This window comes from Ursus maritimus, unplaced genomic scaffold, assembly GCF_017311325.1.
Source record: "Ursus maritimus isolate PB19 unplaced genomic scaffold, ASM1731132v1 scaffold_12, whole genome shotgun sequence".
In the NCBI taxonomy this organism is placed as follows: domain Eukaryota; kingdom Metazoa; phylum Chordata; class Mammalia; order Carnivora; family Ursidae; genus Ursus; species Ursus maritimus.
The window spans coordinates 7,245,960-7,263,249 of record NW_024423564.1 but is presented as its reverse complement, the minus strand read 5'-3'; the positions used below and the strand labels follow the sequence as shown (position 1 = coordinate 7,263,249).

Below are 17,290 nucleotides of genomic sequence, written 5' to 3'. Positions count from 1 at the left end.
GAAATGTACGTAAGATTATTCACTGTGAAAGTTGTTATTAATAGCAAAATAATAGAAAAATGCTAAAGGACCACCGGCAGAGAATTGATGAATTATGTTGGTTCATTTACTTAATTTTTTACACAGGTCCTATCAGCATGTAGGGCAGGACAGTTCTTTATTGTATGACACTGTACTGACCATTATCGAACATGTTACATCTTTGGCCCTAACACAATAAATGCTAATTGCACCTTCAAGGTTTGATACAACTCGGAATGCTCTCCCACACACATTTTCATATGCCTCCAGGGTGAGGCATTCCAATTGAAAATCATTAATATCATGGAATTCTGTGCAGCTGTAAAAAAAGAAAATTGTTTATGAACGGATATGGAAAGTCCACTGTAGTGCATCTTAAGAGAGTTAAAAGGCAAGATAACGAGCTGTATGTGTACTTTGCTATATTTTGTTTAATAAAGGAAGAAAATAATATATATTTGGATTGCTTATATGTGCATAAAATTTTTGTAGTCATACATAAGAAACTAACGAAAGTGATTATCTGTGGGGCCTGATGGGGTGAAGAGAGATGAGATTTCTGGGGTGAAATATATTTACTGTATACTTTTCTATATTGCTTTGATTTTTAAAACATTACATATTCAGAAAAATTTTAAATAATAAACTGTTAGATATAAATAAGCTGTTGTGTTACATACCATAATTTCTCAGAGAATGAAAGTGTAAGTATTCGTTAAAAAAATGTTTTGGTCTTTTTCCAATTCTGTCTCCTTTTACCTTTGTTTTCATTCAGTGGAGTAGGGCGAAACTGGGGCTGGGCATCTGCAGGTAGCAGCATTCTTGCTGAATTTGGTACACTGCATATGGAGTTTGTCCACCTCAGCTACTTGACAGGGGACCCAGTTTACTACAAAAAGGTGAGTTTTCTTGCCTTCTTTTCTTTGATTATTATAAAAGGGTTCTTTAAGATTTACCAAAAGACTTGATTCATGCTTGGAAAATATTCACCTTTCTAGAAATGTATTTATCAGGACTCTGGCCTTTTTTTTTTTTTCTTTTCAAATTATCTAAAGAAATGTCCTTTCTATTTAAAATATTTGCTGTTATTTGAGAAGTTGTAACCACTAGTAGGTTTTCAAAAATTCCATTCTATTCAGCACTGTGTTGCAGTGTTCCTATCCATCCTGGTAAGACAAGAAAAGCAAAATGAACAAAAAGTTAAAAAAAGAATTGGATTGAAAAGGAAGAAAGAAAAGAGTAATTATGTATAGATTACATGATTATTTACCAAAAATATTAAGATAATCTGTATTTAAATTATTAAAAATAAGAGCATGTATAGTTTTGAATAAAAGATCAATATAGATATGAAACATCAACAGCATTTCTCTGCACCAGCTACAACCAGCAAGAGATTATCACTTTCCAAAAACATGTGTGGTAGGAACAAGAGTTTAAGTTTCCTGCAAATAAACCTAACAAAACATAAATGAAGTTCAAAACAATTAAATGACACTGAAGAGGACCTAAATAAGCAGAGAGGTATGTTATGTTAGAGCTAAAGAATATCATAAAAATTTTAGTCTTCTCCAGATAGATCTGTAACATCAACTCAATGCCAGTCAAAACTCCAATGGCTTCTTTTACAAAAATGAAACTCGATAAGACCCTTGTAGAATTTATATAGAAGAGAAAAACGCAAGGCACTCCTGAAGAAAAACATGTGGAATGGGTTTGTATTGCCCAGTTTTCGACACTCACAATGAAGTATTGGTGCATAAGACAAATAGACTGATGAACAGAATAAGCATTCCTTAAATAGATCTGTGTATATGTGGAAACATTATGATAAGGGTAGCATGGTAGATTATAACAATTCTAGGAGCATTAAAGGCTTATATATTTTTTAAAGATTTTATTTATTTATTTATTTGACAGAGAGACAGCCAGCGAGAGAGGGAACACAGGCAGGGGGAGTGGGAGAGGAAGAAGCAGGCTCCCAGCGGAGAAGCCTGTTGTGGGGCTTGATCCCAGAACGCCGGGATCATGCCCTGAGCCGAAGGCAGACGCTTAACGACTGAGCCACCCAGGTGCCCCTAAAGGCTTATATTAAAAGACAAATGTAGTAAAGTTTAAAATACATATGCCCTGTGGCCCAGCAGTTCCACTCTGATATGTGCATTTACATCATGTACATAGAAGCATTGTATTAGCATTTTATATAATAAAATTCAATGCAGCAGTAAAATATAAAGGAATTACAGTTACATTTATCAGTTAAAATAATATGATAGTGGGTGCCTGGGTGGCTCAGTCAGCTGAGCATCTGATTCTTGATTTCAGCTCAGGTCATGATCTCAGGGTTATGAGATTGAGCCCCGAGTTGGGCTCTGCACTGGACACAGGAGCCTGCTTGAGATTCTCTCTCCCTTTCTCTCTGGCCCTCCCCCCAACACCTCTCTCTCTCTCCTTCCTCAAAAAAAAAAAAAAAGAATATGATACAACTTTAAAAAAAACATTCAACACAAGCAGAACTGAATAATATACTTTGTTTAGGGATTCAGACATGATTTCAGTAAAGACAATGTTGCACATAAAATTCAGGCCTGTGAATACAGCCAGGACAAAGACAGTGATGTGTGAATGCATAAGCAGAGCAGCAAAGGTGTTTATAGTGTTGTATTTCTTAGATTGGGATGTGAGTGGAATCTCTATATAGTCCTTTCTGTGTATGAACTATTTCATCAATTGAGAAGAATTTTCAGGTAAAGACAGCAGTGGAGCCAGACCACAGAATTTTTCCTTTTCTGATGTGATGAATAATAACAACAAAAATAGTAAATAAAGACCAGCAAAAATTCATGAACAGCAATGAAAGGAGGAAAGGCTGTAGTCTCCTGTCACTAGCGTGTGACAGCCAAAAAAAAAAGTAAGAAATTTCTGGTAAGGTACTTAAGTCTGTTTCTCAGCTTGTCCTGAATCCTCACTGGGCAAAGAAAGCAAGTCAACAAATTCCTGGTACTTCCATTAATCTCACAGAGGAGACCAGTGCCGGGGGTGTTAAGTAATACAACTGTCCACAGCTCAAGGGGGGGTTCTCACCTCTATCCTTCTTGAACACTAGTACTCCAGATCTCAAATTGCATCCAGTGGGGAGAAATAACCCCCCTCCCCAGATGCACAGTAGAAAGGAATTCAGGGACAGCTCAGCTGTGCCATATCAAATCAAAGTCCAGGACAGAACCATCCCCATTCATTGTGAGCAAGATGAAAAGGGAAAGCATGGCAAGTACGCAAACAATGCACTGCAACATGGTGGTAACAAAAGCATGGTGATAAATAGCATGTAAAAGACTGACAAAGAACCCCGTTTCAAATTTTATAGAGTCACTGTGAGTAATTTATACGATAATAGCAATTGCACTCAGTAAAATTAGAACTCAAAACAAATCATAAAATGAAACAAAAAGATTGTGTAACTGAACATTGAGACCTTAAACATTACATTTCTGTAATGAATACATAAATGAAAAACAGCAAAACTGTACATAATTGAAAACCAATTTACTGACATGGAATAAAAGCAAGAGACAATCATAGTGGAAACGAAGAAGAAGCATAAAGAGTTTAAAAAGGTGCTGAATTTGCGCAATGAAGATCATCTAGCACAGTATTTCTGAAGTGGAGGATCTAACACATAGGAATCCCCTAAAAGTGACAGGAAGGAGAAACAGAACTGTAAACTCCATTTTTAACAGAATTAAGAGATACTTGATATATTACATCACAAAATAGCAAGAAAGGTTGGCATAAGCCATCAAGAGCAGAGAGGTTTGGGAATTAAGAGAGGATATTTTTGGCTGTAGATTTCAAAAATAAAAAGGCAGTAGAGTACAGTTCTCCAAAATCAGTGGTATGTTTTGAGGTACAAAACCAGAGTCCTCCTGAGCAACATTGAGAACAGGCTCATGGGCTGGTGGTGGGTGCTTCTTTGGACCCCACTAAACATGGTATGTCGAGAAGCTGGAATAACAGAATTATGAGGAAATTTTGGTGAGGGAAGAGAATGATTGACAGATTTTCTTTTATGAACAGTGCTCCATGGCTGGTGTCAGTTATCTGGGGAGAAGCAAAGGCATCTAGACTCTCCGTGGCCTTTTATGTCAAAACTCTGTGTGAATAGCTGGTTCAGGGAAAATAGTAGTGAGTAATTCATCAAAAAAGAACAAGCATACAATTTATACAAAGATATTACTGGGGGGGGGGAAGGAAGGAACATGATATATAAGTGATGACCAAAAAATACCTCCCAGAAAATAGCAGTTAAATCCTGACCAAACATCACCATGAGAGGGAAGATGGTGGAGCCCTTCTCTTTGTAAATCAAGTGTATCAACAGAAATACAGGTGCTCAGAGACAATAAGATGTGCTGTCAGTAACAAATTACAAGAAAAAGTTATCACCAAAAATGAAGGCCAAATTGGAAGCAATACAAAGGAAGTGTTGAAAATATAGTGATGGACTTAGAAGACAAAATTGAGACAAGCTAGTAAAGGTATAGACATTAGAAAAGAGATGGATAAAAAGATTCTGAGAGGAAATGATAGATGTGGAAGAGGCAGAGAGGATTCAATGTGTGCATAGTTTTTAGAAGACAAAAGTGCAATTTTTCATTTTTTTTAACAGCATCATTTCAAACTGACTAATTCACGGAATTATTCAGATTGAGATTGTTGTACGTAGAGCTGGTCTCAGCCTTGAAAGAACAGAGGGAACACAGCATCTGTGACTCCATTCCTAAAACCGCCTGATGCCAAAGTCCAGCCAAAGGAAAGGTGACTGGAACCTTGTCGTCAAAGGGTGCATTCTGTGCTCAAGGCCAGAAATAGTGAAGTTGATGTTTCCCCAAGTCACATACACCAAGCAGTTATCCTTCAGATGTAAAGAGAACATTCTCAAATAAGAGTACCAGGAATAGAATACATTTGTGCCTTTTTTGGGTTTTGACAAAACCCATCCAATCTATGGGTTAATGCAGATAAAGTCCTTAGAAAAGTTTCCAGCTTTTTAGTATATTTTATGATTTTTTTCTTTCTTAGCGTTAGGGAGATCTTTTAGGGATCAGAATTTTTGGAATTTTAGGAATTTAGGGAAATCTATTGTGGAATCAATATTTAGAGTTCAGCAATTTAGTTTACTTTTTCGTCTTTTAAATTCCAATTTATTATAAATGTTTTTATGTTTCCATTTCTATGAAATTATTTCTGTGCTTATATTTAGATATGTGCATGGTGAATATGTCTGAAATGATGTTTATCACTGATGTTTCTGAGGGCTATTTCTGGATAGTAAAATGTTGGCATTTAAATTGTTTTTTCTCTGTGCTCTTTTCTTCATGTTTTTAATTGTTGGTTAATCTTTAATGATCGTATATCATCTTGTAAAAATAATGAATCAATTATAAAGTAAAAGCCTGTCCTGACCACCACATATACAGAAAAAGGCAGGGGTGATGGTGTAGTTTCTGAGTAAGGAAGACCCACAAAGCCTAGATTAGTATAAAGCCTTGATGACATTGATTTTATTAATTGCATTCTTTATTTGTGTTAAGGTAATGCACATTAGGAAACTGCTTCAGAAGATGGATCGTCCAAATGGTCTTTATCCAAATTATTTGAACCCAAGAACAGGTCGCTGGGGTCAGTGTAAGTATTTCTAGTACAGCTGATGCTATGTTGAAAGGTTCGTCTGAACACTTGCTTGATGTGGTGAAAAGTATACTACATGTAGGGTTAGACTCCCTCAGTGTCAAACTCTGTGATCTGCTAGTGCTGTTACCTTTGACAAATTTCTCGTCTTTCTGTAGCTTCAGTTTTTCTACTTGTGAATGCAAACACGAATAATCTGTGTCACAAGCAGTATTTTACTTCATGTGTATACAAGTACTTGTTAAAATACAGTGCGGTCTTTGCAAAGGGTTGCCTCTATTTATAAGCCATATCTTCATGTAAATAAGAGCATTGCTTGGGATAGGTATTTGTTAAAGGAATATGAAGAACAAATGAGTATCTTAAATGATTAGAAGGGAGGGCAGTTGCTCTTGTGAAAGCTTTGTCCAGTCATTTTAACAGAAGATATCAGGGTCTTTTATTTATCAGGCTCTGTGCTAAGTTCTTGGATGAAACTGGAGATGGGGAAAGACCACATAGAACTTGGTCGGATTTCAGGGAGCTCCCATGCTAGTAGGGTAAGCAGACACCCTTAAATATAGTTGAAATAAGATATGATAAATGATACAGTAGAGGCATGTACCAGTTGTGATGTGAGACTGGCAGAAGTGACTTCCTCAGTGAGGAGAAAGTATTTTGTTTGGGGAGAGGGTGATCTTCTTATTAGAGCTTTAGAATTGATCTTTGAAGGAATAGATTTTTAAAAAATAATAATAAATATTTGGAAATATGGAACATAAAGAATTGAAATAAAATATGGGTTTATGAGTGGTATTCTCTCTTAAAAGATAGGAGAACTGGTAGAAATACTAGAAGGTGTAACTTTGCCCCTCGTATAACATGTTTGGGTTATTTTTGAGACTAATAAAATCATAATGAAATAGTAAAAAAGAGGTGAAAATAACAATCACTTAATCTGTCAGAAATTATGCTGGTGTTTGCTACCAAGAGTAGGAAAACATTTGTCATGGAATTTAGGGGGCTCCTCTCAAGGAAATTGTCCTTTATTTTGTGAAAGAGAAGCAGGTTGGTCAATACAGTTGTGTCTTTCATGACTCTGGAAATAGATCTCAATCTTTGGTTCCTCTTATGTACTTTTTTGAAGTTCTTTACATGTAGCTTATTTTTCTCTTTATTTTGAGGAAAATACAAGGGCATACTAGACTGAGTGAAAATGATACTTTTTGGAAAAAACGGAAGCCCAGGGGCAACATTTCTAAAATATAAAAATATACTTTCTTATTCCAGATGAGGATGGCTGGTTTGGATGTCTGCTTCATAATTTGGGTGAATTTTATTGTACACTTCACCCCCTAGAGTTTTATTAAGATTTGGGAATATTCTAACAGGAAAAAATTATGTTCAGTCTTTCTTTATGTCATATGCTGGTATATAGTCTGTAAGGTAAAACTTAAATTTAACTGTAAAAAATAACAATATGAAAATACTAAAAAGTGGGTTTTTTTTATAATCAGGAAAGCCTTCTCTGTAAAGAAAAAGATTATCAGTGTTTACCACATATAAACATTAATCTCTTACATTTTATAACAAAGGCAAATAACTAGCTAAGGAAATACATTTGAATGTATCTGGAAAACAGAGCTTTCATATCCTCTCTCTATCAAGAACTCTTATAAGATCGTAAGAAAAAAGATGATCATCTCAGTAAAAAAATACACTGAGAAAAGTTGGTTCATGAAAAAAACCAGAACACAAATGGAAATAAGCAGATGTTCATGTTTAACCCTAAAAGCGGTGTTACTACGGATGACTAGCACGTGCAGACAGTGTAATGTGATACCACCCTCCTTCTGTACGCACCGGTGCGGCGCTACTGTAGTAGAACTTGCAAACACTACCAGCTTGGTATCCTATTTGTAGCATCTCCATAGACTGATCACCAGAGACCTTTGTGCCTCTCTTGTCCCACTTCACCACCACCCTAATCAAATCAATGCAGCTTTTATTTGATTTATTTTATTGAAGTGTAGTTGACATCCAATACAACAATATAATACAGTTGACTTTTGGACAACGTGGGGGTTAGGGGCAGTGACCACCCGCATAGTAGAAAATCCCCGTGTAACTTTTGACTCCCCACCCAAAAACTTAACTACTAAGAGCCTGCTGTTGACTGAAAGCCTTACTGAAAAACATAAACAATTGATTAACACATATTTTGTGTTATATTCTTATACAAAAAAAAAATAGCTAGAGAATATATTAAGAAAATCGTAAGGAATAGAAAATAAATGTACAATATTATACCTCGTTGAAAAAATCTGCATGTAAGTGGACCATGCAGTTCAAACCCATGTTGTTCAAGGGTCAGCTGTCACCTGTGTTCGTTTCAGGTATACAACATAATGATTCTTGATGCAACTTTTAAACAGAAGACACTATTCTTTATCTATTAAATTAATAAGGGAATGGACACATCCCTGTACCCGGAGCTTCAAAAAGTATGAAAATTTGTATGCCATTTGAACCTGTGACTCATTTCTAGGTATTTATTCCAAAGAAATTTGCACAGCTATATATATATATATATAAAGTTTACTTTACTGTGCCTTTGATAAAATAGGAATATGGAAACATTCTAAAGCAGTCTTGTCTAGTAGAATTTTCTGTGATGAGGAAAATGTTCTATATATGTGCCGTCTGTACAAGCGTCACTAACCATGTATGGTGTTGAGCATTGGAAATGTTGTTGGTGTGGTTGTAGAACTGCATGTTAAATTTTATTTACTTTTAATTAATAACTTGTGCCCAGTGCCTACTGCAGTTTTAAACATCCTGTGAAAGAGATTTGGTTAAATAAATTATAGTACCTTCAGATGTAATATACTATGCAGCCATTAAAAATTATGTTACAGAATACTTGACATAGATAAATATATGTTATTTGTGTTTTTTCCTTAATGTTTGTTTTTATTTTCTTCTTTTTGTTTTTCTTTATTAATCTAAATTTGACATAATGAACATCTATCACTTTTGGAGTAAGATTAAAAACATTTTTAAAGCAGTTTTATTGAGATATAACCCATATGTCATGTAATTCACCCAAAGTATACAATTCAATGGTTTTTAGTATCCACAGTGTTTTGTAACCATCACCAACATCAATTTTAGAAGATTTTCATTAACCCGCCCAAAGAAATCCTGTGTCATTTAGCTATCACGTACCTATTTGCCAGTTCTCCCACTCCTTGCAGCCTTAAACAACCATAAAGATTTGGGAATATTCTAACAGGGGAAGAAATGTCTCAATAAATTTGCCTGTTCTGAACTTTTTGTATAATCACATATTATGTGGTCTTTTGTGATTGGCTTCTTTCATTTAGCAAAATGTTTTAAAGATTCTTCCATATTATAGCATGTATCAATATTTGGATTTTTTTAATGCCTGAATAATATTCCATTTTGTGGATCTACCACTGTTGTTTATCCGTTTATCAGTTGATGACTGGGTTGTTTCTACTGGGTTTTTTTTTTTTTTTCACTATTATTCCTTTTTTTAAATTGATTTGTAATTGACATACAATATTATGTTAGTTTCAGATATACAACACAGTGATTCTCTATTTTTATACATTACAAAATGATCACCTTGATAGGTCTAGTTACCATCTGTCACTATACAAAGTTATTACAATATTATTGACTGTATTCCCCACGCTGTGCATCATATCCCCATGACTTGTTTATTGTATAACTGGCTGTTTGTACCTCTTAATCCCCTTCACCTATTTCTCCCATTCACCCAACTCCCTCCCTTCTGGCAACCACTAGTTTGTTCTCTGTATCTATGAGTCACTTTTTGTTTTGTTTGTTTTGATTTTTAGATTCCACATATGAGTGAAATTATGCAGTATTTGTCTTTCTCTGTTTGACTTATTTCACTTAGCATAATACCCTCTGGGTCCATTTATATTGTCACAAATGGCAAAATTTTATTCTTTTTTTATGGCCGAGTAATAGTCCGTTGTGTGTGTGTGTGTGTATGCATGCACCACATCTTCTTTATTCATCTGTCAGTAGACACTTAGGTTGCTTCTATATCTCGGTGATTGTAAATAATGCTACAGTGAACACAGGGTACATACATCTTTTTGAATTAGTATTTTTTTTTTCCTTTGGATAAATACCCAGAAGAGGGATTGCTGGATCATATGGTGGTTCTATTTTTAATTTTTTGAGAAATCTCCATACTCTCTTCTATAGTGTTGCACCAATTTACAGTCCCACCAACAATGCACAACGGCTGTTTTCTCCACATCCTTGCCAACACTTGTTATTTCTTGTCTTTTTGAGAATAGCCATTCTGACAGGTGTGAGATGGTATCTCATTATGGCTTTCATTTGCATTTCCTTGCTGATTAGTGATATTGAGCATCTTTTCATGTGCCTGTTGGCCATCTTTATATCTTCTCTGGAAAAATGTCTACTCGGGTCATCTGTGTATTTTTTAATTGTGTTATTTGTTTGTTTGTTTGTTTGTTTGTTTTGTTATTGAGTTGTATCAGTTCTTTCATGTGTTTTGGATATCAGCCTCTCATCAAATATATCACTTGCAAATATTTTCTCCCATTCATAGGTTGCCTTTTCATTCTGTTGGTGCTTTCCTTCACTCTGCACAAATATTTTTAAATAAAAAGAGAATGTCATCTTCCACATCAAAATCTTAGAATACTGAATTCTCACTGTTTGAGAATTGCTAGCCTTTGAAATGATGAACAGTAGAGCATTGACAGTATCTTAATTATTAAAAATAAAACTTCTCATTAAATAAACAGTATAATGAAAACTGGATAGTTACATGGAAAAGAATGAAATTGGGCCCTTACCTTATATCATATATAAAACTTAGCTCAAAATGCATCAAGCACTCTAAATTTAAGAACGAAAATTATAAAACTCTTAGGAGAAAACAGGGACAGATCTTCATGACCTTGGATTTGGCAATGGTTTCTTCAGAAGCAGAGGCAACAAAAGAAAAAATAGATAAATTGGATTTTATTAAAATTAAAAACTTGTGTGTCAAAGAACTATCATGATGGGGAGACAACCCACAGAATGAGAGAAAATATTTTCAGATCACATGTCTGATAAAGGTTTAATATCTAGAATATATGAAGAACTTCTATAACTCAACAACAAAAAGATGGTTAAAAAATGGGCAAAGAACTTGAATAGACATTTCTCCAAAGAAGATACGCAAATGGAAAATTAAACATGTGAAAAAGATGCTCATCATCATTAGTCACTAGGGAAATGCAAGTCAAAAGCCCCGTGAGATTCCTCTTCACACCTACTAGGACGGCTATAATCAAAAGACAGAAAATATGTGTTAGCACAGATATGCAGAAACTGAAACCATTGTACATTGCTGTTGGGAATGTAAAATGGTGCAGCCACTGTGAAAAACAATTTGGTAGTTCCTCAAAAAGTTAAATGTAGAATTCCGTACAGTCCAGCAGTTTAACTCCTGAGTACATACCCCAAAGATTGGAAAACAGGGACTCAAGTAGATACTTGTATGCTAATGTTCCCACAACATTATTCACAGTAGCTAAAAGGTAGAAATAACTAAAGTGTCTGACAGATGAATAGACGAACAAAATGTGGTCTATCCATATGATAGAATATTATTTAGATAGAGTATTATTTAGCTGTGAGAGGAGTGAGGTTTCTGACACATGCTGCAACACAGATGAACCCTGAAACCATCCTGATACATGAGAAAAGCCAGTCACAAAAAGGACAAATACTGTATGATTCCACTTTACCAAATCTAAAGTAGTCACATTCATACAGATAGTGAATCAGAGGTTGAGACTTAGGTGAAAGGGGAATGGAGAGTTACTACTCCATAGGTACAGAGTTTCTATTTGGGATGGTCAGAAGTTTTGGAAATAGTGATAGTTGTACAACATTGTGAATGTAATTAATGCCACTGAATGGTACATTGAAAAAATGACTAAAGTGGCAGCTTTCATGTTACATATATTTCAGCGCAATTAAAATATTGCAATAAAATAATTCCTTCTTCCTTGTTTTTCTTCTCACAATGAATTTAAATTACTTTTTCAGAATATATTCACTCTTAGCAGTTGTTAATTTTGAGAATGTTACAGAAAGAGCTAGTCACTGGTTATCTTGGCAAGGGGCTTTAAAATCCTAGGGAAGCTATCCTGATATCCTTTTAGCAGCTGTAGTCTTGACTAAATTGTGCAATTTGTTCTTTTTAATGTTTTTGTATATTTTATATCAGCTTCTGAAAAGTATATCAGATCCATTATTATCTTTGAGCACTATACATCTGTCATATCTATAAATAGTCTGCAAAACAAACAGTGAATTGAGCTGAAATTTAACAATCCAGCTTTGGCTAACTGTATTGTAATTAGAGTAATGATAATGTCTGTGACATGCACATAGCAATCACAAGAGAATAATTACTGGTAATTACCTTCAGGAATAGTACTTGGCAACAGATATAAAAGAATATAGTAAAGAACCTAGATTTAAAGGCATATTATTAATATTTTCTCCCTTTTTTTCCTTTGTTTTTTCACTAGTTTTCTAAGCACAGTGCTTAGCCTATGCTATTTAATGACTAAAGTGAAGAAAATATAGGAAATTGGTCATCACTGATTCATTATGTTTTATACCACTAAATTAAAAAATTATAGAAAAAACAAGGACGGGTATAATATTTGGAGTTAGAAAGACTAACCCTGGCTTTCCTGCTTAATAATTTAACATAATAATGTAGACGAGTTATTTAACTTCTCCATGCTTTTGTTTCTTCATGTGTTCTAATGGACTTATTTAATAGGATGGTCATGTAGGTCATATTTATGAGGTACTGTGTTTGAAAATGTTTCATAAACCATGACATACAAATACTAGCTTCTAGAATTTCCTATAAGAATGCCTCAAGAAATAGCTTCTGTTAGAAACTTGCCATTAACTTCATAACATGCTGAGACAGATCATATGAATCATTGCTGTTTAGTAGTGCTTTATAATGTGTTATCATTTTCTGCGTCTCCAAAGGACCTTGGGGTGACATGGTTTATCAGATTTGACACTGGGGCAGGCATGATTCAGTGGTTTCAGTAAGAAAGTCAGACTACTGGGTGATAAATTCCATAGTTACCATGGATCTCAGGCCTCTGCTGCTTATTCATTTATTAAGCATATAATCTTCTACTAGAGCAACAGTATAGAAGAGCTGGAAAGAGAACTTATTGTCCTAGTACTCAGGTAACTTAAAATGAAATCTGTAAACCCTGGCAATAATTCACAGACCTAAACAACATTTCCCCTAAACCATGGGGACAAAGACTTTTGCCTTTCCCTGCTATTTACCCTGTTATTTCACCTCCTTTAATTCTGTTATGTCTTTGCTATCTTGTTTTCTTTCCTGCTTATTTCTTAATCCCTTTCTATAGATCTGTATTATACCCAGAAATATGTACGGGGCCAGTGCAAAATAGAAAATGTCACATGTTATTTTAATGACTCTTTCTTCTAGAAGTGACATGCTCCAAAAGTACCATTTGTATTCTTTAATCACTCTATGCAAACTCGCATGGCTCAAATCCATTTCATATGTTGGTAATTCACAAGTGTATACTCCCAATCTCTGGATTTCCACATGTCTGATTGCCTGTTTGTCATATCCGTTTAGATATCCTTCTAGCACCTCCAATTTGACATGTCCCTAGTTCAGACTCATTCTTTAAACCGTTTCTCCTCCAGTATTACTAGTTTCAATGAGGAGCGCCATTGTTCCCCCATTTGCCCAGCCAGAAATCGAGATGTCATCTGTGATATCTTTCTTCACTTACTTCAGTAAACACTTGATAGGTATCAAACTTAAGGAGTATAGTATTGTCAAGAAAGATCACTTGATTATTTTAAGATGTTAATAAATATTTAAATGCTAAGGGTAGAAATTGAAGATTAAAACTAGCCAAGATGGGGAGGATTTCTGAGAAGGAAGCAGAAGTGGTTAGGGTCCAGAGCAAGATAGAGTATGTAGAGAAGTAATATTTCTTCCTCTTTAACAAGGAAAAGGAACAGATAACTTGATAGATGGGGGTGCAGAAAGTTGATAGATTTTTGGGGTTCCCTCTCTCCCCCGTCAATGGTTTGTGTTCTTTTCTGTGAATTAGGTGGCATGATGGTGTGCTGAGTGTAGGAAGAAGGTAGAGCAGTAGAAGACTTTTGAAGAAGAGATTTCAAATACCTGCTTTAAGGAATGGGAAAGAGCGGTAATCAAAAAGTCATACTAAAGTTGACAAGCAATGTTGAGGTTCTCATTCTTGGGGAAAACTGGGAGTTTGAGGATAATAGTAGAGCAGACTGACATTTGGGCTAATGTTTTTACTGGTTGGGTGCAACAAAACAATGGAACAAGAATCCTGAATATTTGGACAGGAGAATTGCCTGTTGCTTCTTTTCCTATCCAGCCTAGACAGCATAGGATTCAAACCAATATGGAAATACTTGAGTACCTTCTCTTTTATCTGTCCTACAAATCCCAAAACTGTATCAACCCAGCCATCTACCTTTCCCATTCATATACTCAGCTGAGCATTGCTGATGAAAATCATCAGTAGTACAGGCTGAAGTCACTATAAATATATAATTTCCAATTCCAACTGGATCGTCAGTACCTCTGACAATTCTTTAACTTCGATCAGTTTACTTCTGTTCCTTACTCTCCCCAAGTCTTCTTTATAAGCCTCCTGTCCATCCCCAACTCACTTTTGACCATTTCCTTATTTTCAATTTCCTGAGCAATTTTAGTTTAGGTATATCTTTAGTAAAAAGTGTTTATGGATTATTTATAGAGATTTAAAAAAATTTTTTTAAATCCCAGTGTGACTCAGTATTTTAAAAAGTGAGTTAAATTTGTTGGACTAATTTCAGGTATCCTTTTTGTTTTGTTTACTTGCTTTTTTAAAATAGCTTTATTAAGGTATAATTGACATAGAATAAATAGTACATGTTTAGAGTGTACATTTTGGTAAGTTTTTAAATAAATATAGGCCTAGGGAATCATCAAAATAATGATCCTATCTATCACCTCTAAAAGGTTTCCTCATCCCCTTTTATGATTCTTCTTTCATTCCCCTTCTCACTTCTTCCTCAAGCAACTGCTGATCTGCTTTCTTACATCATAGATACATTTGCATTTTCTAGAACTTTTATAAATGGAATCCTTTATATGCATTCTTTATTTTTGTCTAGCTTCTTTCGCGGAGCATAATTATTTTGAGATTTGCCCGTATCGTGTATATCAGTAGTTCTGAGGAGCATGCTGCCTTGTGGAGCATCACAGTTTGTTTATCCACTCACCGGTTGATGGTCATTTGGATTATTCCCACTTTGGGATTGTTACAAATAAAGTGCTGTGAACAATGACCGACAAGCCTTCATGTTGACATATGTTCTCACTTTTCTTGAGTGCGTATATATCATATAGTAGATGTGTATTCTTTTTAAAAAAGACTGCCGATCTCTTTTCTGTAGTGGATATACCATTTTACATTCCCATCAGCAGTGTTCCTCCATATATGCACCAGCACTTGATATGGTCAGTCTTTTCATTTAGCTTTTTTTTTTTTTTTTTTTATTAAAGGTTTTATTTATTCGACAGAGAGAGAGACAGCCAGCGAGAGAGGGAACACAGTCAGGGGGATTGGGAGAGGAAGAAGCAGGCTCCCAGCGGAGGAGCCTGATGTGGGGCTCGATCCCAGAACGCCGGGATCACGCCCTGAGCCGAAGGCAGACGCTTAACGACTGAGCCACCCAGGCGCCCCATCATTTAGTTTTTCATTTTAGCTGATATGGTCAGTCTTTTCATTTTAGGTGTGTAGTGGTAATTCTTGGTAGCTTTAATTGTCACTTCCAAAATGACCAATGATGTTGTATGTCTTTTCATGTGCCACTCCCATCCATTTATCTTCTCGGTGAATTGTCTGATCAGACCGCTCCCCAGGTGCCCATTTTCAAATTGGATGTTTTCTCCCAGTCTTTGACTTGTCTTTTCATTCTCTTAGCAATGTTAAATTAAACAGCAAAGGATTCCAACTCTGAAGTTGAAGTCCATTTTATCAGTCTGTTCTTTACATAAAAGAATATATCATATCTAAGAAAGCTTTGCCTAACCCAGGATCACAAAGATTTCCTCCTATGTTTTCTTCTAAAAGTTTTAGAGATTTAGGTTCTATATTTAGGTCTGTGATCTGCCTTGAGTTGATTTTTATATAGGTATCACAGTTCATTCCTCCCACCCTCCCTCCTTTCTTCCTTCCTTCCCTCCCTTCCTCCTTCCCTTCCTGGGTATCTAATTATTCTGGCTCCCTTTTGTTGAAAAGATTGTCTTTTCTCCACTACATTGTCTTTGCACCTTTGTCAGAAATCAGTTGTACATATAGATATAAGTTTATGGTTTCTATTCTGTTCTGTTGATCTACTTATCTATTATTATGCCAATATCATGCTGTTTTAGTTATTATAGCCTGAAATCAAGTAGTGTTAGTCCGCTAGATTTTTTCTTTGAACTGTCTTGGTTATCTAGGTCCTTTGCATTTCCATATTAATTTTAGAATCACTGGTAGTTTTCTATAGAAAAGCCTGCTGGTATTTTGATTGAGAAGTCCATAGATGATTTGGGGGAATTTGACATCTTAACACTCTTTTGACAGTTGATATCTTCCAGTCCATGAACAAATTATATGTATGTCTACATTTATTTAGGTATTCTTTTAATTTCTCTCAAAAATATTTTGTAGCTCACTGTGTACAGGTCTTACACATGTTTCACCAGATTTATCTGTAGATATTTCATATTGTTGATGCTGTTAAAAATGACATTTTAAATTTCAGTTTTTTATATTTTGTTGCTAATATATAGAAATAAAATAGATTTAGTATATTAAGCTTGTATCTGCAACCTGCTAACTTCTCTTTTTAGCTTTGGTAGCTTTTTTTTTTTGTAGATTCCATCGAATTTTCTTCATAGACAGTCATGTTATATCTAAGTAAACATAGCTTACTTCTTTATTTCTAGTATGAATGCCACTTATTTGAATTTAATTCATTTCTTTTTTGGTCTCATTGGACTTGCTATAGAGCCTATGGTGCAGTGTTGAAAAAAAAGTATGAAGGTGAACAGCCTTGTCTTGTTTCTTATCTTAGGGAAAAAGTATTTAGTCTTTTACTAAGTATGCTGCTAGCTGTAGGTTTTCTTGTAGATGCCCTTTGTGTATTTTTCCTGGTTTGCTGAGAGTTTTTATCAGGAACGGATGTCAAATTTTTTGTGTGTGCATCTATTTTCTTTTTTGGTTTATTGAATATAGTGAATTACATTGGTTGATTTTAAATGTTAAACCCGCTCTGCATTTCTAGAATAAATCATACTTACTCATGATGTGTATTAGCCTTTCAGTATTTCCTTGTAATTGATTTGTTAAATGAGAAATACTGCTCTGTAGCTCTTTTTTGTCTTTGTCTGGTTTTGGTATTATTACGATGC

The 17,290-nt window shown here is 35.0% G+C and overlaps 1 protein-coding gene across 2 annotated transcripts in view; it reads left to right on the top strand.

The window, feature by feature from the left end:
- The window catches only part of MAN1A2 (mannosidase alpha class 1A member 2), a 186,742-nt gene that overhangs the window by 112,676 nt on the left and 56,776 nt on the right, over window positions 1-17,290 (top strand). For both annotated transcript variants that reach the window (XM_008710367.2, XM_008710368.2), the window contains exons 7-8: window positions 797-920; window positions 5,616-5,709. In XM_008710367.2, coding sequence (XP_008708589.1) covers window positions 797-920; window positions 5,616-5,709 — 218 coding nt within the window. The remainder of the gene's footprint in view (window positions 1-796; window positions 921-5,615; window positions 5,710-17,290) is intronic.